Source organism: Anabas testudineus, chromosome 8 (genome assembly GCF_900324465.2).
Source record: "Anabas testudineus chromosome 8, fAnaTes1.2, whole genome shotgun sequence".
Lineage (NCBI taxonomy): Eukaryota > Metazoa > Chordata > Actinopteri > Anabantiformes > Anabantidae > Anabas > Anabas testudineus.
Window position 1 is genome coordinate 9152811 of NC_046617.1, and position 25114 is coordinate 9177924.

At 40.6% G+C, this 25114-nt stretch overlaps 3 protein-coding genes across 4 annotated transcripts in view; all 3 read right to left on the minus strand.

The window, feature by feature from the left end:
• Window positions 1-488: 488 nt before the first annotated feature.
• On the minus strand, window positions 489-13880 carry kcnh4a (potassium voltage-gated channel, subfamily H (eag-related), member 4a). The gene is made up of 16 exons (XM_026352893.1): window positions 13805-13880; window positions 10085-10318; window positions 9560-9691; window positions 9273-9406; window positions 8556-8808; window positions 7293-7450; window positions 6585-6792; window positions 6020-6214; window positions 5734-5933; window positions 4185-4434; window positions 3868-4076; window positions 3696-3734; window positions 2241-2608; window positions 2069-2148; window positions 1748-1824; window positions 489-1475 (listed from the first exon to the last, which is right to left on the minus strand). The coding sequence occupies exons 1-16, from the start codon at window positions 13878-13880 to the stop codon at window positions 489-491; spliced, it is 3600 nt and encodes a 1199-aa protein (XP_026208678.1).
• A 2031-nt stretch (window positions 13881-15911) lies between these two features.
• Window positions 15912-18076, minus strand: hcrt (hypocretin (orexin) neuropeptide precursor). 2 transcript variants are annotated; one of them, XM_026350858.1, is made up of 2 exons: window positions 16998-18076; window positions 15912-16465 (listed from the first exon to the last, which is right to left on the minus strand). In XM_026350858.1, the coding sequence occupies exons 1-2, from the start codon at window positions 17079-17081 to the stop codon at window positions 16100-16102; spliced, it is 450 nt and encodes a 149-aa protein (XP_026206643.1). In that variant the 5' UTR covers window positions 17082-18076; the 3' UTR covers window positions 15912-16099. The 2 variants fall into 2 exon arrangements, with proteins under 2 accessions (XP_026206643.1, XP_026206635.1); XM_026350850.1 differs by having other exon boundaries at window positions 15912-16468.
• Window positions 18077-18154: 78 nt separating this feature from the next.
• Window positions 18155-25114, minus strand: part of si:ch211-210g13.5 (inactive phospholipase C-like protein 2) — a 52766-nt gene continuing 45806 nt past the window's right edge. Inside the window, exons 5-6 of the mRNA XM_026350840.1 lie at window positions 23345-23454; window positions 18155-20071 (exon numbers count right to left, since the gene is read on the minus strand). Of these exons, the coding sequence (XP_026206625.1) occupies window positions 19619-20071; window positions 23345-23454 (563 nt within the window). The 3' untranslated portion in view covers window positions 18155-19618. The remainder of the gene's footprint in view (window positions 20072-23344; window positions 23455-25114) is intronic.

A 25114-nucleotide genomic window follows, 5' to 3' on the forward strand; every position in this document is an offset into this window, starting at 1 on the left:
AGTTTCAAGATTGATAAGTTAAAGGGTGTCAAGTTTTCAGGTTTGTTCTGTGCTCAGTATGATAAAGTATCAGCCTTGTATTTAGTTGTTTTAACTACTGGAGACCACTGAGTGGTGCTGCATACCTGTAATCCATGCAATTTTGTATGCTGAACCAGCTGTGAGACTTTCTAACAGTTGTGAAGTTATCAGTAAATCAACCTTGTTCAGAACTCATGTAGAATATCTTCTTCCAAAAACACACACATATAATTAAATGCAAGAAAGAGAGAATAAGAATTGCATTTACAATATGCATGCATAGCCAGATAAGACTGTCTTGCTTTTGAAATTCACAAACAGAATAATTATATAAAAACATAACTATAAAAATGAACAGAATATGTTATTCAGGTGTGGCAGTAGCTTTGGAGTAGTTGTTAATACTTTTTGACTTTTCAGCATTTCATTGAATTTTACATTTTGAATGTTGGAAATTAATGATGTCATTAGTGCGGGCTTTGTATTCCTTCTATGTCCAAGAGAGGCTGTTGAACTTCTATGTTTGGAGTACCTTGAAAGTCGCTACTGTCTGGCCTTTCTTGAGACAGTGAAGCTCTACAGTCTCTGTCTATTACCTGCACCAGCAGAGAACATGCAAGGTCCTGTGTGCAGCGGATAGGGCTGGATCCTACCAGGTTGTTTTGTCTGGGGCCATTGATAGAGCTCTGTTGGCCTGTGGTGTGCCCTGTGCATATTGAAGTGTGGACACCTGAGGGGCTGAGAGAGCTGAACGCAGTGTGATACTGTGGCTGGCCAGTGGGAGTGATGGAGGAATGTATGGGTGTCTGGTACTGAGTCTGATTATGTGTGGGATCAAGGTTGGTATGAACACTCAGAGGTGGATGGGAGTACACAGAATTTACTGGGGAGCACAGAGGGCGAGAGCTGCTCATCGTGGGAATAGTGGAATTGCAGGCCATCTGGGGGGCTTGACAAATCACTGGAAAGCTACTGAAGGCAGAACTGAGGCTTAGGAGGGATGGACCTCCCTGACCATGAGAGTGGGTCATGTAAGGAGAGTTTGGATTTGTTGTTGAGGTTTGGAAAGAGCCACGCTGACTCTGTAGCCTGTGAGCTGCGGACCCTTCTCTGTCAGAGCAGCAGACGTGTAAACAGGATGACACAGGGCTAGAAGAGTGGATCAAGGTAGGACTTCTGCCTTGGGATGGCATCTCACTGCAGCCCCACACATTTCTGGCAGGGTGGCTAATTGCTTCATGGTGGAGGTGCAACCCAGTGGCTATATTTAAAGGGAGATGGGGCTGCCAGTCATTGGAAGCAGTCACACTAGGACTGGGAGCCATCTGAATGCCAAAGGAACATGATGCGACAGGAGAGGTATAATGAAGCGTGGCTATGTGTGACTGTAGGAAATGCATCATGTCGTGTAGCTCCTTGGCTAGATTGGATACTTTTTGGTTCAAGTTGTTGACCTAAAAAGAAAAAGAAAAGGTTGGCTGTAGGGCATTTTGTTTAATATCCTCATGCAAGTTCTCAGCAAAAGCAATCACCTAAAAGGAAAATATGAGAGTTTAAAAAACTACAGTTATATTTGCTTCTTTCTGTGCATTTAACAGTAAAACTGTCCTCCCCATAGACATTTATCTTCACACTTCGAATTGCATCTTGTTAATACTGCATATGTTTTACAATCAAGGCACCTATTTATACTTGACTTAACTTGATTGCCCGATATTGATCATACCTCTTTGTTCAGTTTGCTGATGTTCTGTCTCACTTCCTCCGTCTCCAGAAACAGGTTAGCATTCACCTGAAACCGATCTGAAAGAATATGAGAAATACAGCTGATACTGGCATCACCTCTTCACTAACAAGTATGCACTGCTGTACTGTATATGTGCCATCTCCTTCAAAATGAGTAATAGTACAGGTATGCTGGTTGAACACACAGGGATAAAATAAATCACACAATGTTAAAATCAGATGTGCATAATTTAGAGTGAAGCATTTGTTGCTGACCCAGTTCAACGTAGTTCCTCCACTGTATCGCTTTTAGGGATTTTACCTGCTAAATTAGTCATTCTGTCGGTCTGCTCCACATTAAATTGAAATGCGTCACCATTGTCCTCAATTCCATCCACGACCCTATCAGAGACATAAATCAGAGTTGTATAATTTTAAATAGATGCAGACTGATTACAGATTTGTATTTGGTTAAAGCAGGATGAATAGGTTACCTGGGACTAAGGTTCAGTGGACTAACACAAGGCATGGATGGCATGAGAAGCTTGGCAGGGTGATTGGTTAAGCCTGGGTCACTGTTAAGACTGGGCACAGGAGATGGAGAGAACCCCTCGCTGGTGAAAGGCTGAGGAGAGAGGCTGCGACCTCTACCGCCTTGAACAGGTGAGCGACAGAGGCGGAGTGAGTGGTTTTGGCTAAGTTCATCACCTAACAGGGTGCTGAAGCGGGGCTGATGAACAGGGCTGCCCATTCCTTGTGGCAAGTGTGCTCTCCTCTGCTGGGAGTGTCTCATGTCTTCTCCATGTTCTGCATCACCTGCTTCGATGATAAAGGGCAACTTATGGCCCACAGAAACATTGCCCTGAGCAGAAGACGGTTGGAAAATTAGATTTTATATTTAATTTAGGGAAACAGAGTGATGCTGCAAAACTAGAGCTGAAACTAATGCTCAAAATTCTACAAACAAATCCCCATAATGTAAAAATGAAAGAAGTCTGTTTTAAAAATTTATTAAAAATAAAATGTCAGTATAATCACATTTAAGTATTCCAAGCCTTTTCTCAGTCATATGTTGAACCACCGTTAGCACCAATTACAGCCACCAATTTTTGAGTTTGATGCTACAAGCTTCACACCCATTTTTGGGAGGTTTTTCCCATTCTTCTTTGCAGTACCTCTCAAGCTCCATCAGGTTGGATGGGGAGAGTCGGTGCACAGCCATCTTCAGATCTCTCCGGAGATGCTCAGTTGTGTTCAAGTCTGGGCTCCTGCTGGGCCACTTAAGGACATTCGGAGTTGTCCCAGTCTGAGAAGAGTCCTGGTGATTCTAAACTCCATTTATGGATGATGGAGGCTACTGTGCTCACTGGGATTTTCAATGCTGCAAAAATATTTCTGTACCATTTCCCAGATCTGAGCCTCGATACAATCCTGTCTCAGGGGTCTAGAGACAATTACTTGGATTTCATGGTTTGGTGTGTGGTCTGACATGCACTGTTATCTGTGAGACGTGATATAGACAGGGGTATGCCTTTCCAAAACATGTCCAATCAACTGAATTTTCTGGTGGTGGACTCCAATCAAGTTAAAGATTTTAAACAAACTTCTTTCATTTTTACATTATGGGGTATTTTTTGTAGAATTCTGAGGAAAATAATTAATTTAATCTATTTTGAAATAAGCGTATAACTTAACAAAATGTGGAAAAAGTTAAGCACTGTGAATACCTTCTGGATGCACTGTATATTACATTTCCTTCACTTTTCCTTTCTGTTTAACTTAGTAGTAGTAGTATTTTTTTAATTTAGACACTTTATGTTCCATTTTCCATGTTCATAACAACAATTATTTTTCACTCAGCACATTAAATGCGTCTTTGACACGTTTGCCTGTCCAATGTCTTAAGATGATAAAGAAGAGAGTATTTTACATCAGTGAGGCAAACATACCTGAGAGAGTCTGGGATTGCATGGAAACTTTGTCACTCCCTGGAGATAGTGAATTTGAAAATAATACAGCATTACACAATGCACAGGTATGCTTTTGTACAGTTGTACACTGACATTTCAGTCTTACTCTGCAGTGTTTTCCTATGCATAAAAATAACCGTAAATGTCTTACATCGCTGCCCTCTCTCAAATTGTACGTGAGGTTGTGGTGGATGTCAGAGCTAAACCGGCTGCCATACTCCGGGTACAGGCCAAGGACCTCTCTTAAGGCCCTAACACTGATATACTGCAGGTCACAGTAGGTCAGTGCCTTAACATCGGCATTGGTCTTGATCACTAGGTCATGTTCTGGAAGATCAGCGCCAATAAGGTCACCTTTGCCTGTAGGAAATGTGGTTACACTAGGGTTATCATAAGGTGCAACACAGCTTGAAGATGCAAAATGAAAGAAAAGAAAGAAAATGTTGCTGTTGTTTGGCGTACACTGACCCAGGATAGCCAGGACCATGCCGTCTTTCAGAACCTCCAGTGAACCCGAGCAAACAAAATAATTGGCTTGCAGCGCATCTCCGTGGCGAATAAGGTATTCTCCTGGTGCACAGAAGGAGGTTTTGATATGCAGGGAGAGCGAGCGCAGACACCCTCTGCTGGCTCGCTCAAACACAGGCAGTTGCAGGATATCTTTGTTTAGGTGCATGGCAATGTCAGCTCGCAGCTCATCTGGGAAGTCATGCAGCAACTAAGGAGACAGGGAAAAAAAAAGCGTTTATCTAGCACTGCGGTGTATTTGATAGCGGATGTCACAGTTTCTTCACTTGACAAAGGTAAAAAGCAACCATTTGCACAATGTCAGTTACAAAATGACTTCTCTGTTGATGGCTCTGCTCACATACTGTAGGTGGAGCTCATGTGACGAATAAAAACACACTGTTAGGTTCTGGATCTATTTTAACTTTCAGTGAGGAATACTGTTTTATTAACTCTGTTTCAAATGACTCCATGTAATAAAAAATGGTCACTAGTCGTAGTGTGTCAAACATAATGACCTCTTGTCTTGTAAAAAATAGGCCTTCCTTTGTAAATGGCGTACTAGAATTGAAATGCATCTTTAGAGCTTCATAAAGATTATAGTCACTTTCAGTAAACAGATGAGTTTCTTCAGCCCATACATCAACTGTATGGTTTAATCTCAAAGTTAGATGGCCCTTTGCATCCACAGTAGCAAGCGAAAGACTCAGATATTCTGCTGAATAAAATAGTTATGCCCATACGATTACTACAATGCATTCCTTAGGTTGCTCTATCTTAACCAAATAAGCCAAAACTAATTGCTATGGAGTCCTTCACTACACTTGTAATTACTTAATGAAGGTCTTAAAAGGGTTTTGCAGGGGTTTCACTCTGAGTACTAGTACGTTATGTAGCCTACAAAGCCTATGAAGAAGTTTAATTACTTCTTCCACCACTTCAAAAAGTAAGAAAATAAAAATGTTACAACCATTTTCATAGGTGACACACTCAGATGACGTGTCACACTGCTCAATAAGAAGAGACGTGAGGTGTTAAATCCCAGCATTTTGTGTCTGTTACCTTCAGTGAACAGTGAATTAATTATCCACTCATGGTGATGCCAAGGGTGTTAATGAGCGTTCTCTCTGTTCCAACTCTTAGCCTTGTAATTACAGGGAACTCCTCCTAGATGGGCATTGTTACTGAAGTCTATTTGCGACAAAGTCGCAACTACTTAAGGAAATGGAATAAGACTCCAGAGAACCGACCCATTTTAAGAATGACATTTCTGAATCTAGAATAAAACACACCCACACAAAATGTAATTTTTATGCATAAAAGAATACTTTACTGTAACCCACACAGTGAGTAAGTCATATGTTGTTCAGCTACTTAAAAGTAGCAACATTTAACAGACTATCTTACTGAGGACATAGATAATACCTTTTATTTGAAGATGTCATAGGCAGAAGGCTATTTTAACCAAACGAACTGCACGTACCCTTCTAATTTGTGGTTCTTCACCCACCTCATTGGCGTTGATGCCATTGTTGACTGTCCAGGTGGCCTGGAAGTACTCCAGCATCCTCTGCTTCAGCTGCTGAGGTAGCCGATGCACACGTATAAAGTCCTTAAGATCCTTCATTCGGGTGTGATAGAGAGAGCGTCGTGAGTACATGCGCTGGATGATGGCTGTTACGTTGCCAAAGACTACCGCATGCATCAGGGCTGGAGGAGGGAGAGGAGGTGACATTATGATGTTTTCCCAACATGTCATAAGTCTTTGAATCATTTGTCATCAGCAGTAAACTCACCACCCATGAGCATAATGCAGATAGAGAAGATTTTCTCAGCGTCTGTGTTGGCACACACGTTGCCAAAACCCACACTGGTAAGGCTACTGAGAGTGAAGTAGAGAGAGGCGATATAGGCGCTTGGCATAGAGGGACCCCCCATGGTACTGTTGATGTATGGTGTCTCTAGACGCTTCCCCAACTCCTGAAGCCAGCCTGGTGAATGAGGTCAGAAGATAGCTGGGTTGGACTCATTTGTGTCTTACTTTAAATGTATGAACCTCTCTTTTCTAGTAGGTGATATTAAGTGCGATAGGTGATATAATGGGGAATGACATCATGCATTACTGGTGATATAATGGCAGTAGTCTGTGACCTGCACTTCCTCTGAACTAAGAGGGCAATCTAAATGTTGAAATCATCCAGAGGCATTCAAGCATGAGTACAAATCAGCAGCACTGGCTCACTGGAGTTGCCAGGAGAGACACAAGAAATGGTTCAGCAAAGCTTAATGAGCGAGGAAGAACAATACACTCTTGAATCAGTGATGTAGGAGCTGTCAAGTGTCTACATACAACATGCTCACCTATGTCCCAGGTAACAGGGTCACTGCTTTCTATCTCCTTGCGTCCTATGACGTACCAGACACAAGCCATCCAGTGAGCAAGCAGAGCAAACACAGACATGAGCAGGGTCAGGACCACAGCGCTGTACTGGGAGTAACGATCCAGTTTCTGCAACAGGCGTAGCAGACGCAGCAGACGAACCGTCTTCAACAAGTGCACCAGCGAGGTCTAGACAAGGACAGTATACAAATGTATTTTATCTCTCTTCCCATTGGATTCTCATTTTTTGGACAGTATTTCTATACATGTAGTGTTGACTGGTATAATCTGCAGCCCATCATCATGACTCAGTGTCTTTTAATAGTCTGTATTTTAAATCATTTCTAGAAAATTACCAATAATGGGAACTTTAGGGACTTTTTTTTGTCAGTTTCAACAAAATCAAAGCAGCAGTTAGAGAGATATCTTTGTATATCAGCACAGAGGCATTATTTGCCCTGTGGCAAAGTAAGTCTAATCCATGAGAAGGACTAGTGTTTATCTTGAGCATAAAACTGCAGCGAGCAGAGAAATGAGAATGCTCAGTGAAGTGGGTAAATGTAGAGACATAATCATCTCCAGTCCAGAGCTTTGGGAGAATAATAGTAGCAAAACATTAGTCTTCAAGTTAGTGCACTAAAAACCTGCGGGCATTCTGCACTTCGAGATGTATAAACAGATTATCTTACCACTGTGATGTTGAAAGCATAGAGAAGGTCAAAGGGCAAAGCTGCGATCAGGTCCACAAAGAACCATGTGGTGCAGTAATGAAGGTAGATGGATCGAGCATCATAGACTACCTGACCGGATTGACTCACGTAGGTGGTCCGAAAATTCAAGACAATATCTGAAAAGGGGTATTAAAAAAAGAGGAAAAGAAAAAGATCACAAAACAGAAGTAATACAAAGATTTCATCATTGCATGAAATATTTTAGTCTAAGGTAGACAGACTGTGAGTTGGACCAATGCATCCTCAAACTTCAAAATCTTTTTGAAGATAAGAACGCTTAGATTGTAATACAACTAATAAATTGTAACAAATACTAAAATAATCATTTTAGGTTAAATTACTAGGTGCAAAAAAATTAAAAAGGGAGATCTTTCAAACCTTTAGTGGCAAATAAAATCAATAGGTAGGAATTCTCAGATAGTCAATTAAAATATTACGGAATGCTATCTTATCTAAATTATGTTTTAAAGTAACTATGGACAGTGATCCAAATCAACAAAGACAAAATCCCTTTCTAACTCTACATGACTAGAAGGCTGATAATATGTGGAAAGTAATATTAGAAGACACACAATACAATTAACATGGTGCGTGATTGCCAGTATATTACTTTTCACTTGGATCTACTATTAAACGAAACTGGGTCAGGGACAAGCATTTGACATTCAGTAGTACTCCACTCCGCAGTAAATGTCTTCACCGCTTCACCATCATGTAATAAAGAAGATTTACTTTTACAAGAAAGAACCATCGCGCAACACCATGTGATGCCAGGTGAGCTAATTTTACAGGACAAGATATCACTGTCTGTTCCCAGACTAACTAGTTGTGAAAGAGGAAATCAGAGAGCTCGTTGACAGATGTGCTATCACACTTCCGTTGGAGGAAAAGTGGGACGAAGTGAGAGAAATCTAATTATGATTCGTAACCTAGGGCAACAGAGACACCCAGAGTGGGTGAGGAAAGGTAGGAGGTTCAGTCATGTGTTAGCTATTGCCAGGGAAACAACTGCAGTTGCACTAGAAAATCTAGTTGTTCTTAGGCTGAAGTGAACATTGTTGAATTTTCATAATGCTGCTTAAGATGCTTCAAAATAAAGGTCAGCTAATGCGCAACATGGAATGAAGAAGAAGTTCAATGGTACAAGCTACTAACTTAAAACAGCAACAACAAACATTTCTTATCATATTTTAATCAAATATAAATGCATAGTGTATGTACCAAGTATGAAGAGTATCTCCACTGCTATGTCGCTACCCATAGTGGTATGACTGACAAGTGAGTGATGGTCACTGCCCTCGTCATGACTGGCAAAGCAGACGTCGTAAGGCACTGTGACGGCTACGTAGAAGGTGGCCAGTAGAATTAACCAGTCCCACAAGGCTTTGGAGATGCTGTAGTGTAGCAGAATAAATCGCGACTTCTTCACAGCTGCCACTTTGTACTCTGGCAGAGATGGTTTCTGGAACACGCTCTGAAAAACAGGGCGCACGGATCATTTACAGTAAAATGCATGGAGAGAAATGTAAATCTGTGAAAGATGACAGTCAGGGCATTTAAATTTGCAGGGTTCTCACTGACATCCTGATGGGAGCAGAGATGACACAGTTGGAGACAGGAAGCTTGTTTGATGAACTAACACTCGTGATTATGATTATGTTTGAAAATGGGAAAAGGAAGAATAATGTCTGTCCTCTGTGCCTGCTGAGGCCGTGTGTGAACACAGTGATTAGCTCAGCATGAAACTAGCTGGTAAACCTACAGTATGATCAACCATCTTAATCATCACCATCGTCATAACATATTGAATACATCTTAACCAGACTTAAACAAGTAAACAACTCAAATTTAGCAGCTACAGTGTAGCTAAAAATAAACAATTAAATATGCAGACTCTTGTTTGTCAGAGGTCACTCAAGCCAGAAGTTTCCCACTCACATTGGTCAGTCTCCTCTTGCTCCTCTTAGTGAACAGATTGGTCAGGCGGTGCAGAATAGTCCTCCCTCTCTCTCGAACTTGGGAAAAGTGCGGCCCATTGTTTTTCCTGCTCTGGTGAGCGGTTTCTGACACAACTGTTTGCAAAATCATAATAGCCAGTTCATAAAAGTAAATTGTCCAATTTAATTCCAATTGAATTCAATTTATCTTATAAATAAACGTGGCAGCTTGACATTTTAAAGATGGAACAGCCTAATAACTATAAGATGTATGCAGCCAGTACTCACCATCTCCTTGGCCATAGCGATGGCTTTTCCCATTGGATTCACTGACGTCTTTGAAGGATAACAAGAACAGCACCACCTCGCCTTTCTCATTCTTAATTGGCACAATATCCAGGAGGCACCAAAATGGATTTCCTGAGGAAATTAAAAAAAAGCTATTACACTGAGATTACAGCAAACAATAATGTGAGACATTTTCCCCCCAAATTTGAAAATTGGATTTCTATTAACACTGGAATAACATTTTTTTCTTGTAGCTAACCTCACCTCACTTCACTCCCTACTGTGTTTGCTGGAGCTGCTTTCTTTAGAATAACTGTGTGAGCCCAGTGAAATAGGTACATTTAATCCTGCATGTGCAAACTTCTACTAAGGTTTGTTTAAACAGAAAAAAAGGTTTATTGAGAACATGTACAAAGGTGTACAAATACCTTCAGGTTAAGTTTCATACATCAATTCAGTATTTAAAAGTGTTTGTTTCAGAGTACAGGGTCCACTCAGCATTTGGATAAGCACAGACATTCTCACCACTTTTCCTATAAAAGCAGACTTCTCCCTGGTATTCCTGTTGATCCTCCAGAGCTTTGTCTACTTGTTGGATCACATTTTCATTGGTCTCGGCCCCATGGAGGAAACTGCAGGTACACGTTTTCTGCATCACCTCAGTCCTAACAAACCCAGTCAGCTCACAAAATCCATCAGAGCAGTACACGATGGGGTAGCCATAGCGACCCTGAGCATTTCCTAACAGGAAGTTACTGTCTGTGGAATAAAAAAGAAACAAAGCTACAATGTGTAAATGTATACTGTACAACAGACATTAGTGCTTCCCTAACACAAAGCGTAATCACAGCTTAAGACAGTTGTAGCTCTCAAAGTATTACATAAGACATGGTTGTCTCAATAACCAACAACTGTTTGTTTGTTTATTAGTTTGTTGTTTGTTTTTTGCCTGCCTTTAGCTCAGATCCTTTCAATAGTGCAGTGTCTTCGGAGCAGGCTTTGAAGTATGTTTGTGGTCTGTATGATTATGCTGGTGGTTTTTAAGAAATAAGGATGTAGGACCCCAGCTGGCTCTGGCCCCTAATAAGCTATAGAGTATGTTGTCATCCTGTAGCTGGCTGTGCAATGGATTTACACAGCTTTATTTTTTTGTGATGGTTGTCTTTCAAATATGGTATGTTATAAGGCATTTTCAAATTTTTATTTTGAAACTGTGACTAGGGAATTTAAGATATTAAGTACGCTCAGCAGCCAGTTTACAGTGTTAGCTAAGATTAATATCATACAATGGTCTTGCAGTAAACGCTCCCTCATGATGGTGAGTGACAGTGTCCTTCTTGACAACCCATCATGTGCTTAAACATGCTAAATGTAGAGTTGGAAAATAACATAACCTACTATTCCTCCCCACAGACCTCTTATTCAGTAAAAATAAATAAATAAATAAACTGAGGGGGTGTTTGTTCCAGAGGCAAAGACATGCAATTAGTGATGTGTGGATATATTCTTCCTGATCCTTGTGTTAACCTCACAAGAAACTAAATTAAGATCTTCTACACTTGTGTTGCCATAGCAATTTGTGCAGGAAAAAACGAATACATATGGCAATGCTGCAGTTTGCAGCTGCAAGGTAACCGAGACACTGTGCCACATAAAACAGAGATGTGCTTGATTAAGGTTCTGTAATACTAGCCCCAATCGGATTCATAGTGAACTAATTTAACAAATTTGAAAGATTGGGATTGTTTAAACCTTCATAATGTGACTGAAATAAGTTATAGTAAAGATACAAAAACGACCATTCAACAGTTTAATTAGTCAGATTCCTGTCTCAATAGAAATGTTGAACAAAGGTAGATCTTGTTTGAGTTGTTTGCCTCTTAGTGTCAAGGTTTGTCTCTAAAATCAAATTCCTCAGCTTACAAAGTTGGTGTAATGTGAATTTTCTAAGGCATAATTCAAATTTCTTAGTGAGTGAATCATTTCTCTCACAATTACATTTGTATTTGTCTGAGGTATTGGCTTCATCTCGGTTAAATTGCCATCACTGAAGCATTGTAACTATTATCATTAATTCTCCATCACAGGACTTGCTGGGAGGAGAAAGATACAATTCAAACACCTACTCAGGTAATTAGCAGAAGATGCTGTTGACAAGGAGGGATATTAAAAGGGCTACAGCTTTCTGGCACTGCACAGTTATATCACTAGATCGATTTAAAATCTAGAGCCTGGAGTCCACAACGTACAAATATTATATTAGATATCAAGCATAAATTTTATGCAACATAAACTGTCCAATAACTCTAATAACTTTAACTGCCTACTACACGGACATGAATGATCAGTTGAATAATTTAAGTAAATATTTTTTTCTGCCTTTAAAGAGTATGAAAGCACATCCAGTGATGTTAGACTGCCTCTGGATGTAATTGATTTTAATAATTCTTCTTGCTCACATATCCGGGTCACACAAATGCACAATCCACATTCACATTGTGGACATGTCTGCAATTTCTTCTGCGTTAAGCTCTGACTCGAAATCGACTTTTAGTTCTCCCCCTTCAAAGAGATGTCATCATCACACAGAAAGGCTTTCAAATTCAACCAAAACAAATTCAGAGCAGTTCTTAGAATGAATTGTGCTCTGCTCCAAAGCCATCTCTTACCACTTGGCCCCTTCGCCTCCCACTCAACTACATGGTCAATCCTCCTACTTGCACATCTGATACAAAGGTATTGTGGTAGTTAAGATTGAGACCGTCTGTTGTGCTGCAAGTCCATGTGCATCAAAGCAAGAGCAAGACAATGTGTGTGTGATAGTGAGGCACAACTAGAGATAATGTTGCCACACTGAAATTGTGAATTTGTAAAGTCACAAAGAACATGGACAGGCTGACCCATAAACACACTTTGGCATAATGTTATTTCACCCAGCAGACACCTTTTATCCTGCCCTGAAAAGAGCTCTCTAGTGCCTGCTGATGGCTTTCTTTTTGAGGTGTGGACTAGTAGGGAGAGAACAATGCATGAACCAACATAACGATGGTCCAAACAGTAGGAGAATCAAACATTAACCATCAGGCATGAAAAGAAAGACCCACAATCTCACTGTTAGGGCTCTATTTTAATGATGCAATGGCAAAAATCCGTAAACTCCATGCGTGTGAGGTCTGTGATGAGGTGTCCAAGGTTATGTGCTATTGTTTATTCCAACATGAATGTACTACACGTGCTCTATGATAAGCACAAAAGGAACGTGTGGGCCGATATACTATATAACACGTCACATTGCTAGTCTACTGTGATGACTACAAGGTGACTAGTTCCCCCAAAATTCAGTGTAAATATTTAACGTAGTATTTTTCATGCTTGTTGGTAGAATCACATACTGTGATAATTAAAACATTGTGTGTGTTCTGAAACTCTCTTGTTATTAAGTAGTAAGAGGTTACTCATTTTACGGTAAAGGTTCATTTTGATGGCAATATTTAAGAAATGTGTGAAACATAAAGTGTGTAAAGGATTATTTGTTTGGTAGATTTCAAATTGGAGGACAGACAAGTTGTGCAACATTGATGGTGAAGGATTTCATCAATTTACCATTGTTCTTCACATTATGTTGAAAGAAAGACTGAATAATGCATGAATCCTAAGAGCAAAAATGTCCTAACAAGCATCACAATGGCTCAACAAGTGGCTGTTAAGTTCACCTCAGACTGCACTGTCCTTTTCCATTCATGGTTATTTTTTACTGCTATGACTTGCAGCCTCATAACTGGATCTCACTACTGTTAGACACATTTGTCGACAGCAGTGTTTTTCAGTGCCAGTCACAATCCTAAAGTGGGTTACAAAAATGCCACAGGCTAAAATCCTAAAAGCTAGGCTTAGCTTGCAGAGTTCCATCTTTAAAACAGAGACAAACCAATTAGCTGGAAACACAGTTTAATAATGTAATATGTGCTCCAGGAGAAAAAGCCCATTGATTGCAATATAGTGATGAGGCTAAGTGCAGGGACAAGTAGTCCATGGATGCATATGGCTATTTAGCATATATTCAGAATGTTTTTGTCTGTCCCACAAAACTACTACTTCTATCTACTGCAAAACAAAATGTCTTCTTGACAAAAACAATGTACTGTCCATGTATCTTAAAGTAATAAAGAGTACAAGAGTATTCCTATACTAAGTTTTAAGGATTTCTTTTCAGTATAATAAAAATCTCTTACATGATATACTTACGTGTGCCATCGAAATGGTTTGCGATGGTATCCAGAAAGGTGTTTTGTGGAGCGAGGAGGCCCTTCATCACAGGCATATTGTACTAAGAGAAGACTGCAGACTCTCAGACACAAGTTTCCAGTGTTTCATCACCATTACCTGAAAAGGATCTGAAAAAGAACCATGGTGTGTGTGTGTCCTTGGGCTCGCTTGTAACTTGTTTACAAAGCTGTATCAGAGTATAAGTTGCTTGTAAGCTATGCTGTGGAGAAGAAGCCGCTGATTTGCCGCTGATCACATAAAAATCTAATTTCTTCACAATAGAGCTCCGAGGTGTTGCAATTCTCTAAAGATTCTTCCCCCCACTGTAGAGTAAGGCGCTGTCACGTTCAGTTGCACATCCCTCTGCTCCCAGCACTGCCTGTGTATCACATCAAAGCTTCAGCCTCTCTTCAGTCAGTCTACTGTAACTCCACTCACCATGGTTTCTGCCATCTCCAAGTCCCCAGCCTCACTCTCACCCTCCCCCTGCATCTCATACAAAAGCCTGAACCATCCCCCTTTCCACATGCTGTACTATGAATTTATTAGTTATCTCCGTCTCCTTCTCTCTCGTTTTCAAGCGGAACCTGCATCCTCCTACTTCTCAGTCCCCGGAGAAGTTGGTAGATATCACTTTCTTTCTCTATCTGCTGTTTCCACAGCAGCATGCTCTTTTACTGCTCAGGCCAATCAAAATTAATGATCACTCATACTTTTTTTTTTTTTTTTTTGCTGTTGTTGTCTTTACTGTTATAGTGCATTCAAAGTAACAAAGGCTTGTGCAGGAGAGATAAGACGCTAAAACCTCAAAGAAAAACTCAATCTAAAGGAAATAATCTAGCAATCAAATTATTTTGCAGACTCTCTCTGCACATTTCACATTGAACAAACGCCCACACACGCACAGATGCTGTAATACATACTATATGAGCTTACATATACACAAACCGATGAAACTTCTAGTGAACAACAGGTAAAAGTTGTTATAGCACAGTCAGAGATCCATTGTGACCTGGTGTTTCATTCACACATCCATATTAAAATCTATAGCTATTCAAAATCTGTTTATGTGAATCTTGCATTAGTCAGAATTACTTTTTAAGATCAACTAAGCTAAAACTGTGGGAGAGATTCAGCTTAAGTCAGGTGTAACATGTTGGTGAGGAGCAATTGCACTTCAGGATATTTATGCTGTCATGTGACAAATTAGTGGATTAGTTTCAGGTACCCAACTGAGTACCCAATCAGACAGTGGTAACAATCAGCTACTCCTTACTTTGTATTCAATGCCACAATAATCATCAGTGTAAGAGCAGCAAAAAAAAAAGTGTGCCATGTAGAATATGTGTTTGCTAAGAGGGCCAGTAAGTTCACAGGCTGTCTAAACACGTTTCTAAATAGTTAGAGTTACATTAACATACTAAGAGTTACATTTACAGCTTCAGTCATTTGACAGACACTCTCAGCGTACAAATGAAGGACATCCATCGATCAAGCTGCTGCCCAAACAGTGGCTGACAAAAAGAAATCTGATTACAGCCAGTATTTTCATACTTACATCGCTATAAGGTACAGAGACGTTATTCTGACATTTTATTTTTAATATAATAGTAAGCATTTCAGTAGTAATGTTGCCTTATTTTTAAAAAGGCTTGAGTTAAATACTAACAAATAGCTTAATGGAGAGAGGACACGTCAGAAACAAGCTTTTTAAATTGTGTTGACAGAACCTTTTTATATAAATGTTAAGGCGTCCTATTGTACAGTTAGATGATTCAGTAATCAGCAAATCATATGCATCACCCATGTCACTTTCCTCCTTCCCTTTTTTATCAGCACCACCTTGTGGTCCACTTTATTCCCACACTGTGATGGGTTCCTCAGTTTATGTCATACTAAATTATTAAAATAAAAGCCTAAATGTGCCAAATGCCTAGTGGATTTGAATTTTCCTGTTATAAATTGAGAAAATAACATAGCAGATATTCTCCCTAAAGAGGAAAATATTTATAAAATGATACAATATAGATTGGCAAGTAACAAAAAGACAAGTTGACAGCTTAATGTTTTTATTATACATATATATACACAAAGTTACACATCTCCCGAATGACTGTGGAGAGGCAAATGCAAATCACATTCAAAAAGACACAGTTCAAAGAAATCACATGAGCAAACTACAGTATATACATTTTGTATTTTGACTCATTAAAGCAAGTGGGGTTTTCTAATTACATCTTAACAGAGTTCCAGTGTACCATGAGGTACTTAACTTCAAACGGGCAGGGATGTCGTGATGGTAGATCCGGACTGAGCCATCCAGTCCATGTATGGCTCTCGAACCCTCTCTTCAGTCCTCTTCCCCATAGTGAGGATCCCTGCCGCTTGGTTCCTGGAGCCTTGAAGGAGCTGGTGGAGTCGGCTCTCCAAGCGATGCTCATCTTCTTTCCTTTTACCCAGGGTGAGAATGCCCGCAGCGGCATCTCCCGTAAGGGATCCACCGTTGCCCATAGTGCCAGAGCGGCACAGCAACACATAGAGGCGACAGGAACGAGAGGGTTGTCTGCAGCACTCAGACATGTTGTGAGCACCACAAGTCAGCTGAGACAGCAGCAATATCAACACCAGCACCAGGACTTTCTGCTGGGTGAAATAACATTATGCCAAATTAAAGCACTGCACAACTGGATTTAAAAGGATCCCCAATAATAATCTCCAATAATATGATGCTGACATTTACCCCAACTTTTTTCCACCGTCCATCAATGCATTAGTTATATTCGCTAACCCGCCTGTTAACACTAATTGTCTTTGGATTGAAGGAGAAGTCAGAGTACCTGGAGGAAACTATTTCAAAGTGTTGATTGGCAAGCATACATGAGCACTCAGAAAGGTTCTCAGAATTTTTAAGAAGCCCAAGTTGATTCCTGGAGTAGAACATATCTTCTGTTCAAAAGAGGTTTTTGGTAAATGGGTGTTCTACTGTTCTGTGTAAATCCAAGTATTGTGGTTTCCCCATTTGAATGAGAAAGTTAGAGTATATAAATATATATAGATATTACACAGCTTCAGTAAAACAAATACATAGGGTTTTAGTAAGGTCAAAAAGGATTTACACATGTGGATAGAGGGAAGTTTAATTTTATTAGAGATCAATTTTCAGCTGCCTTACCTTGTTAGAGGTGTCCATCCCAGCTGCTTTCTGGAAGTTGGTGGGGAACCACTTCATATTCTGGCTTGTGGGAAGCGAAGTCATCTGATCTTCTTATCTCCCCAGGAGAAGAACAAGTGTCTTTTATATAGTTCTATCTTGTCCACAGTCAGCCCTATGTGGACGTCATTCAGGCCAATCACAAATATGACACAAAGCTCATGTGCTCATTTGAGGGTTTGCTGTCAAGGTCACTGCCATTAATTAGTCTCCTATGGCTAATCATCTCCAAGGCACTCTTCTGGACCTTTGATGAACTAGAGGTATGTCTTTGTGGCTGCATGCCCAAGCATTATTAAGACATACCATTACAATGAGTGTTGAGCAACAACACTTAATTAACTGTGTGAAGTCAGTTCTAAAATATCATACAAATATACAAAAGGCCCTTTTTCAGTTCTGCAAACAACCTCATTCAAATGTCATGCTAATGAGGTTCAATGGACCTTTTTCTCTTACACAAATTTCAGCATACCAACTCATCAAGAACAGTTGCCTCACACAGGGTTCACATAGGTCCACAGTTGAAAAAGTCCCTGAACATTAAGCAAAGGCACTTTGCAGGATTCTTTTGGGGAAGCTAGAAACTCTTAGCTACACCCTCACTCCCACAAAGTGTGCTCTATTAACTATAAAATCATTGCACCCTCATGGGTACACATAACAGGACAGTAAAAATCTATTGAAAGCTATTATTGACTTTCAGACTGTCTTTTATCTTTTCATCCTCACAGATGTTTACCATGTGTTTACTATCTCATGGATAACAGGAAGACGCTATAAAGCAATTAATTCATGATAAAATTAAAGGCCCACTTGTTTCTGGATAAGAAAATGTAATTTTAGATCAATGGAATTCACGGCGTATTGCAATGAATCAATGAAGCCTTCCAAAAGCTTAATTGATTGCATTGCATTCACTGTTTGATTGTGATGAAAGAAGCAAGTAACTCCACTTACAGCCAATCTGTGCACCCTGCACAGCTAAAAACACAACAAGTATCAGTCCTAGTACTAAATGATAACTTGATCAAATTCAAGTAGCATCCCTGTTTAATTCATGTGCTTGTATCCCCAACTGAAAGTGGTTAAAGAGCAATGATCGAGCGGAGACAGGATAAACAACAAAGCCAGTTTTAATGGGCCACTTAAAGGAGCTCTTACAGAATCCACACTCACTTTGCAGTGAAACACATGTGAGGTTATTGTTTGACCCTCGTGTTGTGGCGCTAACCCGTAATCCCTCACTCCAGTCCCACACACACACTGGTTGTCCTGATCTGCACCACAGAACAACAAGTGTCAAATCACTATATATGTGGAAGTAATGTTAAAAAATAATCAGCTTATCAATAGAACTAACAACAATTATTATATCACTCATTTATGTCTCTGTCTGCAAGAATTATTATAGCAATATATGTTCCCTTCATACATTTGACATACACTTTACATCTATATTTACTATATTTTGTGTTTTTATTGACAGCAGTACCATGTTGACCTTTGACCTCACAGGCAGGGTCAAATATTCCAGTTGTGATTGGCTGGTGAGCTCTGCCACATACTGTATGGATGTGGCTGCTCCACCCTTGGGACCAAAACACCAACTCACATAACGTCACACACACACAGGCCCTGGGGAAGAGACGAGGAGACCCTGTGGGGGAGAGTCCAGGAATGCTGAAGAACTTAAATCCTAAGGAATGACACTGGAGATAGGTGGGGCATTGTGGAGGATGATACCAGCAAGGTGCAAGTGGAGCATCGGCGTGTAGCTGCACATATGAACAGCTTTATCTGTTTTAGCTCTACGTCTCCCTGGTTTGTGCCATAACGGTCACAGACAGAGTTCAGCCTAGATGAGCTTCTCTACTTCATGCACTTACGTAAAAATGAAGATGGCATCCACTTCCTTGGAAGGAGTGAGATTGCGCTTTGCCTTATGTCTAAGATTGGAGGCGGAATACTGTGAGCATGACGAAATAAAAAGTGGAAAACATGCCAAGGAGTCTCTAGAAATAAAAAGGCAAATTTGGTTGGCTTTAAACGCCAATGTGAGGTAAAGCCTGTACCCACAGAGCTAGAATACATAGTAGAGGGGAATGTAACTAGCGCTGCCCAGAGAGAGACAGAGGTGGCTAACTGACTGACCTAACTACTGAGTGCATTCCTATGCAGAAAGACATGCCAGACGTTTGCTACCAGCTGTTGTCCTTTTGCTTTTCAGAGTGAAGAACAAAGAGACCAAACCTTCTGGCTCAGATGGAAGAATAAAAATAAACATCATCTTTCCAGTTTTCCATCCTGTTTAGAAATGTGCGATTGAAGTGTGTGGTCTCTCTTTGCTTTCTCTGTAAGCCCTCTAGTGAAACTCAAACCTGTTCTCAGACTTGTGTCTCGCTTCTAACGCGACGCGTCTTTCTCGCCGCCATCATCTCTTTAAGTCTTTCCATTACTTCCTCCATCTCCCTTTCATTGCTGGCCTCCAGCCTTTCTTCTCCACCCTTCTGCTTCTCCAGATTTGTCTCACTCTCTCTGTCTCTGTTTGGGTAGGATTCTCTGTGGGCACAGGCTGCGGGTCAGCAGGATCCCACAGGATCATCACTGACCATCTCCTTCTCAGGGATGGCGTCAAGAGGTCCTGCTGCCCTCTGCTGCTGGCTCTGGAACTGAACTTGAGGCTGGGGTAAGGGTGGGGGTTGAGGATAGGCAGGTGGTTTCAAAACGGTTTGAACCGGAGGGAGGGTTGATAGCTGGGGAAGTGGCTGAGAAATGGAGTGGAGATAAGCCTGAGGTGTGATCTGGGGTTGGGGTTGACTTTGCGAGTGGTGCACTGGTGGAGGCTGTGGGTAGAGCTTGGCCTGAGGCTGTTGCTGTATCTGGACCTGCTGTGGCTGTTGGTGAGGATGGTGCTGGAGCTGTGGGGAAGCTGCTCCATTTTTACTAAGGCCACAGGACTGAGCTGCACAGTGAATCTGACGCAGAGTGTCCAGTGCCTCATTCTTCGCGTGCTTCAGCAGATCTGCCTGGCCCTGAGGATGAGACAGAGAGAGAAGGCGACAGGGAAAAGAGAAAACTTTGTCAGTGTTTGTCCGTTCCCTCAGCTGGTTTACAGTCAGATAATATAATCTAGGCACATGTTACCCTTTTGCCCCATTCAATCTCAAAACAACATTTATCATATTAAATAAAGTTAAAAAAAAAAAAAACATTTAGGTAGTCGGTACATTAGTGCAATGACTAATAAGATGCAGAAGGGGGCAGCATAAAGCAGCAAATAAAGCTCCTTGGTTGCATGCCAGCTCTTCAACCTGCTCCTCTCAGCTGGCAAACTGTGCTGTCATATGGTGGTATTATTATACTACATTTCTGCTCTGCTCTTTTTTTAGGAGCACCTAGAGATGAATCTCTGCCATATGTGGAGGAAGAGGTCAGGGCAGGCATCCTGCTTTACAGCACTGTCAGGTCAATCTGGGCCACTGCCATAGCTGCCTGCCTCCTTAAACTAGCTGTCTCTGCCATGTGGAAAGTCTTCTCCACAGCCAGTTATTTCTGTGTGTAAGAGGTGCTTATATATTATTAGAACTGACCTCAAGAAAAAAAAGACATTTGTACAAATGCGTTTTCACCACTTTAAATGTACAGTATTTAAATCCTTGAGTCTTCCCCTCAGGCCTCTCAGTCCTGCCACAACCCCGTCTTTTTCTCCCTTCCCAGTCCTTTTCTCTACATTACCATTCTTCTAACATCTGTTCACATGCAAGTTGAACGCAGTTGCCCTCTCATCTGTGAATCTGCATACTTTCCCTCCTTCCCACTGAACTTTGCTGTGGACTCCACTTGACCTGCTGTGGCAGCTTGTTGTCCTGTGAGGAAGGTACAGACTGACCTGTTCTGCACCACAGTGAAAGGGGTAAAGTTCTCAGAGCCACAAGGGAGGCACAGCAGTCTGACATATTGCAGAACGTGTAAAGGCGCTGTCCTGCACACAGAGCTCGATGCTCTACTCCCAGGTGATGCTCGTACGTGGGGTAAAAGGCCAGTTTTACCTTAGCCACCCCAGTACGCAAGTCACAAGCATGAATAAGTCATGTTTAAAAAAAAAAAAAAAAAGAAGAAGATTATGTAAGTCATGACTCACCAGGCATAAAATAAGATGGCGAGAAGCTTGTCCTGTGCTGCCAGAGCCAAATCACGACAACAGTTGTATTCAAGTGTATTTACCCCTACAGCTGGCCTAGAGCTATCTACAGGGGGCTAAGCTTAACAAGGACAACCACCAAATCCCACCATTAGATCCTTATTAAATTCTAGCCTATAATCTCCTCCTTGTTTATCACCATTCAGTTCATTCCTCTGATAGAAATTAAGCAGTTAATTGAGTATTTTATATTATTCTAAGGTGGCAGACATAGATTTAGGGTGGATAAAGGTGTATATAACGGTGGAGCCTAAACAAGAAATGCATCTCAACACTTGAAATCAATATGGATCAGTGAGTTACTAGATGAGCTACCAAATAAACAACACAAAAGCATCTATGAGTTCTGGACCAAAGCATCAAACTACAGTTAATCACAATGAAAACCACAATGAAAAAAGACAACATGTTAAATTTTTTTAAAAGCACTACAATATGCTTGACATTTACTTCAAAGCCTTTCTTTCTGTCTCTCTGATTTTGCTTTTCTCTTGACAGGAGAAATCCAATGAGTGACAGGGTGGTATCGCTGGAAAGAAATGGGCAAATACACTCATTCACCACGACAGCTCTGATCTGACTGTAACTCTCTAAGTAAGGGTGGGAAAGAGGGAGAGAGTTTGGGAGATGGAGCGTGAGAGGCCGATAGATAGGCCAGACTCTTTCTCTCACTTCCTCTCCACTCCCCACCATCTACCAGCAAGTGCTTCCCAGCCTGCCGAGGATCTGGAGAGGCTGACAGGTGAAATAACTGGGCACGGCTGCCAGCCTTGGCAAACAAACACCGGGGTCTCACCAAATGTTCAGACACACGATACAACTGATGAATGGAGGAGGGAGAGGAAGACACATGCAGATAGCTACATGTTGAGAGTGTAGCTCGTGGAGGAAAATAGAGAACTTGGAAAGGACAAGAGAGAGAAATGTGTTTGGTGAGCAGTGGGAGAAGTTGGATGGGCTTAGGAATGATAGGTAGAGTTTAATTAGGATAAATCTGTCTGTTGCACATACTGCAATGGTATTAGACTACACTGTTATACCAGTGCCTTAACTTTGAAAAGTGCTGCAATGAGGGGTTGGTTAATCAGTTAGACTAAACATATCAAAAGAACAGGTAATCTGGGCACTTACTGTTTTCTGCTTCACATGTTTGAGGATTTGCAACTTGTACTATTTGCTGTTTAATATCATTTTTTAAATATTGAACAGAAGATAAAGATACCCCTTGGGGTTCTGTGATTGCACGTTTTCATCTTAGCAATCTAAAACACAAATCAGTTCATCTAAATCTAAGTTATTCTTATTGACAGCAACTGCGAACCCCACCCCCCCACCCCTCTCCCTTAATCCTTACTACTTTTAGGCATTAGTGTCTGATAAGACAGACATGAAAAGGCAAAGAAGAATCAAGCTATCAAACGTCTACCTAACCTGACACTCCAGCGAAAAAAGCCAAGCCAACGAAGCTTCTTCACTCAATACTAAATCATTTCAGGGTGATGAGATGAGATAAAAATATCCTGGCTGCTCTGTCCTTACTTAGCCAAAATGGCCCACTGTGCAGAGCACACTCTTAACAGCATGTGGTGTATTATCAGTGCTGGTATTGCTACCAGTGTTCATTGAAGCAATGAGACGAGGGCATTAGCAACCTTATCTCCCGTGTCATGGGGCAGGCAGAGACAGGAATGCATTTTGCTGAGCATCATCTTCAAGGCAAAGGGCCCAATGTCTCCTTGTGCTTAATAAAAGAGCAGCATGGTGCATCTACAACCAAGTGTGAACAATTCTATCATGTCTTGTCAAGATAGTTACATGAGCAGCTAAATTAAACAGTACTTAGAATCAACAGTAATTAATTAAGAGATTTAGGGATTAGGGAGGAAGCAAATACTATTAGCCTAGAGAGCTTTCTTAAGACACCGCGTAGTTTAGTTTCAGCAGCACTGTCTGGGATTGATTATTCAGCTGGTTATCAACTTTAATGTAATCTTACATGTTAAAATCAAGAACAGGTATTAGTCAGTACTCTACAGAGATACGGTTCAATTACGGGGCTCTTCGTTGTGTTACCACACGCAAAGAGTGTCTGAGTGCACCTCACCTTGAGCACAGTGATGTTCCAGGCATAACTCTCCATCGCCTTCTGAAGTTTGCGGCCTTTCAAACCCTCCTTTGCTCCAATGCGATGCAGGTCCTCGTGAAAGTCCAGACCTGCGCAGAGGCACGCAACATGTAAAGTATAAATTCAATACACAACAATAAAACATTTTATAACTCGAGTGGAAAAGTAAATGTAATTCAAAAAAAGGCATTTTAAAAAGCCATGTCTATAACATAACTATAAAACATGCCAACTGAACTGTAGGATAAGATATATTTAAGCTAAGAGCAGGAAATGTTTAAATGTTAATATCTATCTAACTATCTCTATGTTATATCTAAAGGACGAATACAATTAAGCTAATGAATTGGAAAAGTATCTGGTCATAATAGTTGTAAGCAAAGTAAAAGTTATTTCTTTACAACTGCAAAACTCCATATTTATATAATTATACTGTATGATGATAAATAACGTTTTTAGCTATTTCATAAAAAAAAAAAACTAAATGAAAAAAACTCATCTTTCCTTATTTTTAGTATAATAGTAATAGTTCCTTATGTCTGTGCATAAATCCAAATCCATGACGGACCACATTCCTTTCTTATAATCCAAACAGTGTTGACTGACACCTGCTAACATGCATCTAATCTATCCTTATAACCAACACACAGACAAACAAAACCACAAAGAAGCTAATATTGCAATCATTTCCCAGCTCTTATATTCCTTTTTGCAGCGTACAACAACAGACTTTGCAAAACAAAACATATCCACCTCACTATGCTATGTGCTGCATTGCTAATAGGGGTAAAATTGAGGAAGTGCAACGCAGACTAACTGCTAATTAGTCGATTAGTCGGTCTGGCTTCATTTAGCCCAGGCAGACCATTACTAATCCTCTGGGCTTTAAGAACAAACACCTGTAAAGCTGTACGTCGCTACTTGCTTGACAGTTCCTGACAAGTGGCCTTATGCCACTGTGGCTTTGATGCACTACAGAGGCTTTGAAGAAATATTATACAATATAATTCACAAAAGGCCAATCATCGCAAGTCCTTTGTTCTTTAGTCCTCAGCTCTTTTCAGTTTCAAGTAATGGAAACTGCAGCCGGGCTGTTTTTAAGAAAATTCCCTGGATGAACCCAATTTTTGTAGAGAACAATAATTACCTCAGCCCAGTGGCAGACTGTCCTGCTTATTTTGTAAGAAAACCAGATTTAACCACTCTAAATGGACATTTTAGTAAAACAAGAACACACATATAACTGCACTATGAAATCCTAAACCAAATGTACCAAACACAAAATGTCATTATGTAAAAGCAGTGCTCCACAAAATGTCACAATGTCTGTGTTTAGCAGTTACGGTGTTTCCCATACCAGTGTACTGCTGGTGCATACGAACATGTGCACAAACACAGTGGTCTACACACATAAGTCTGATAAGTCTAAAAACTAAATACAGAGATTTCAATTAAACACTAAACTATGCAATCTTAAATGTTTGTGTGGGGCAAAAGTATATATAAAGAAATTAAGAGTAAGATGTGTCAGTGCATGGGATGAATACAAGGTGTGAGTCTGGGAGGCCCTGTCGTATTTAAAGAAGAGAAATCTGGGTCTTCACCCTCAAACTGTGATCTTGACTACACGTTTGTACACGTGTGCCAGGGCTCAAACAAAGAGAAGGGGAAAGAGTGTTTAATGGTCACCAGGCTACAATTTCTAAAGAGTTCGGACTCCACTAGTTGAATAATGATTTGATTATTTGT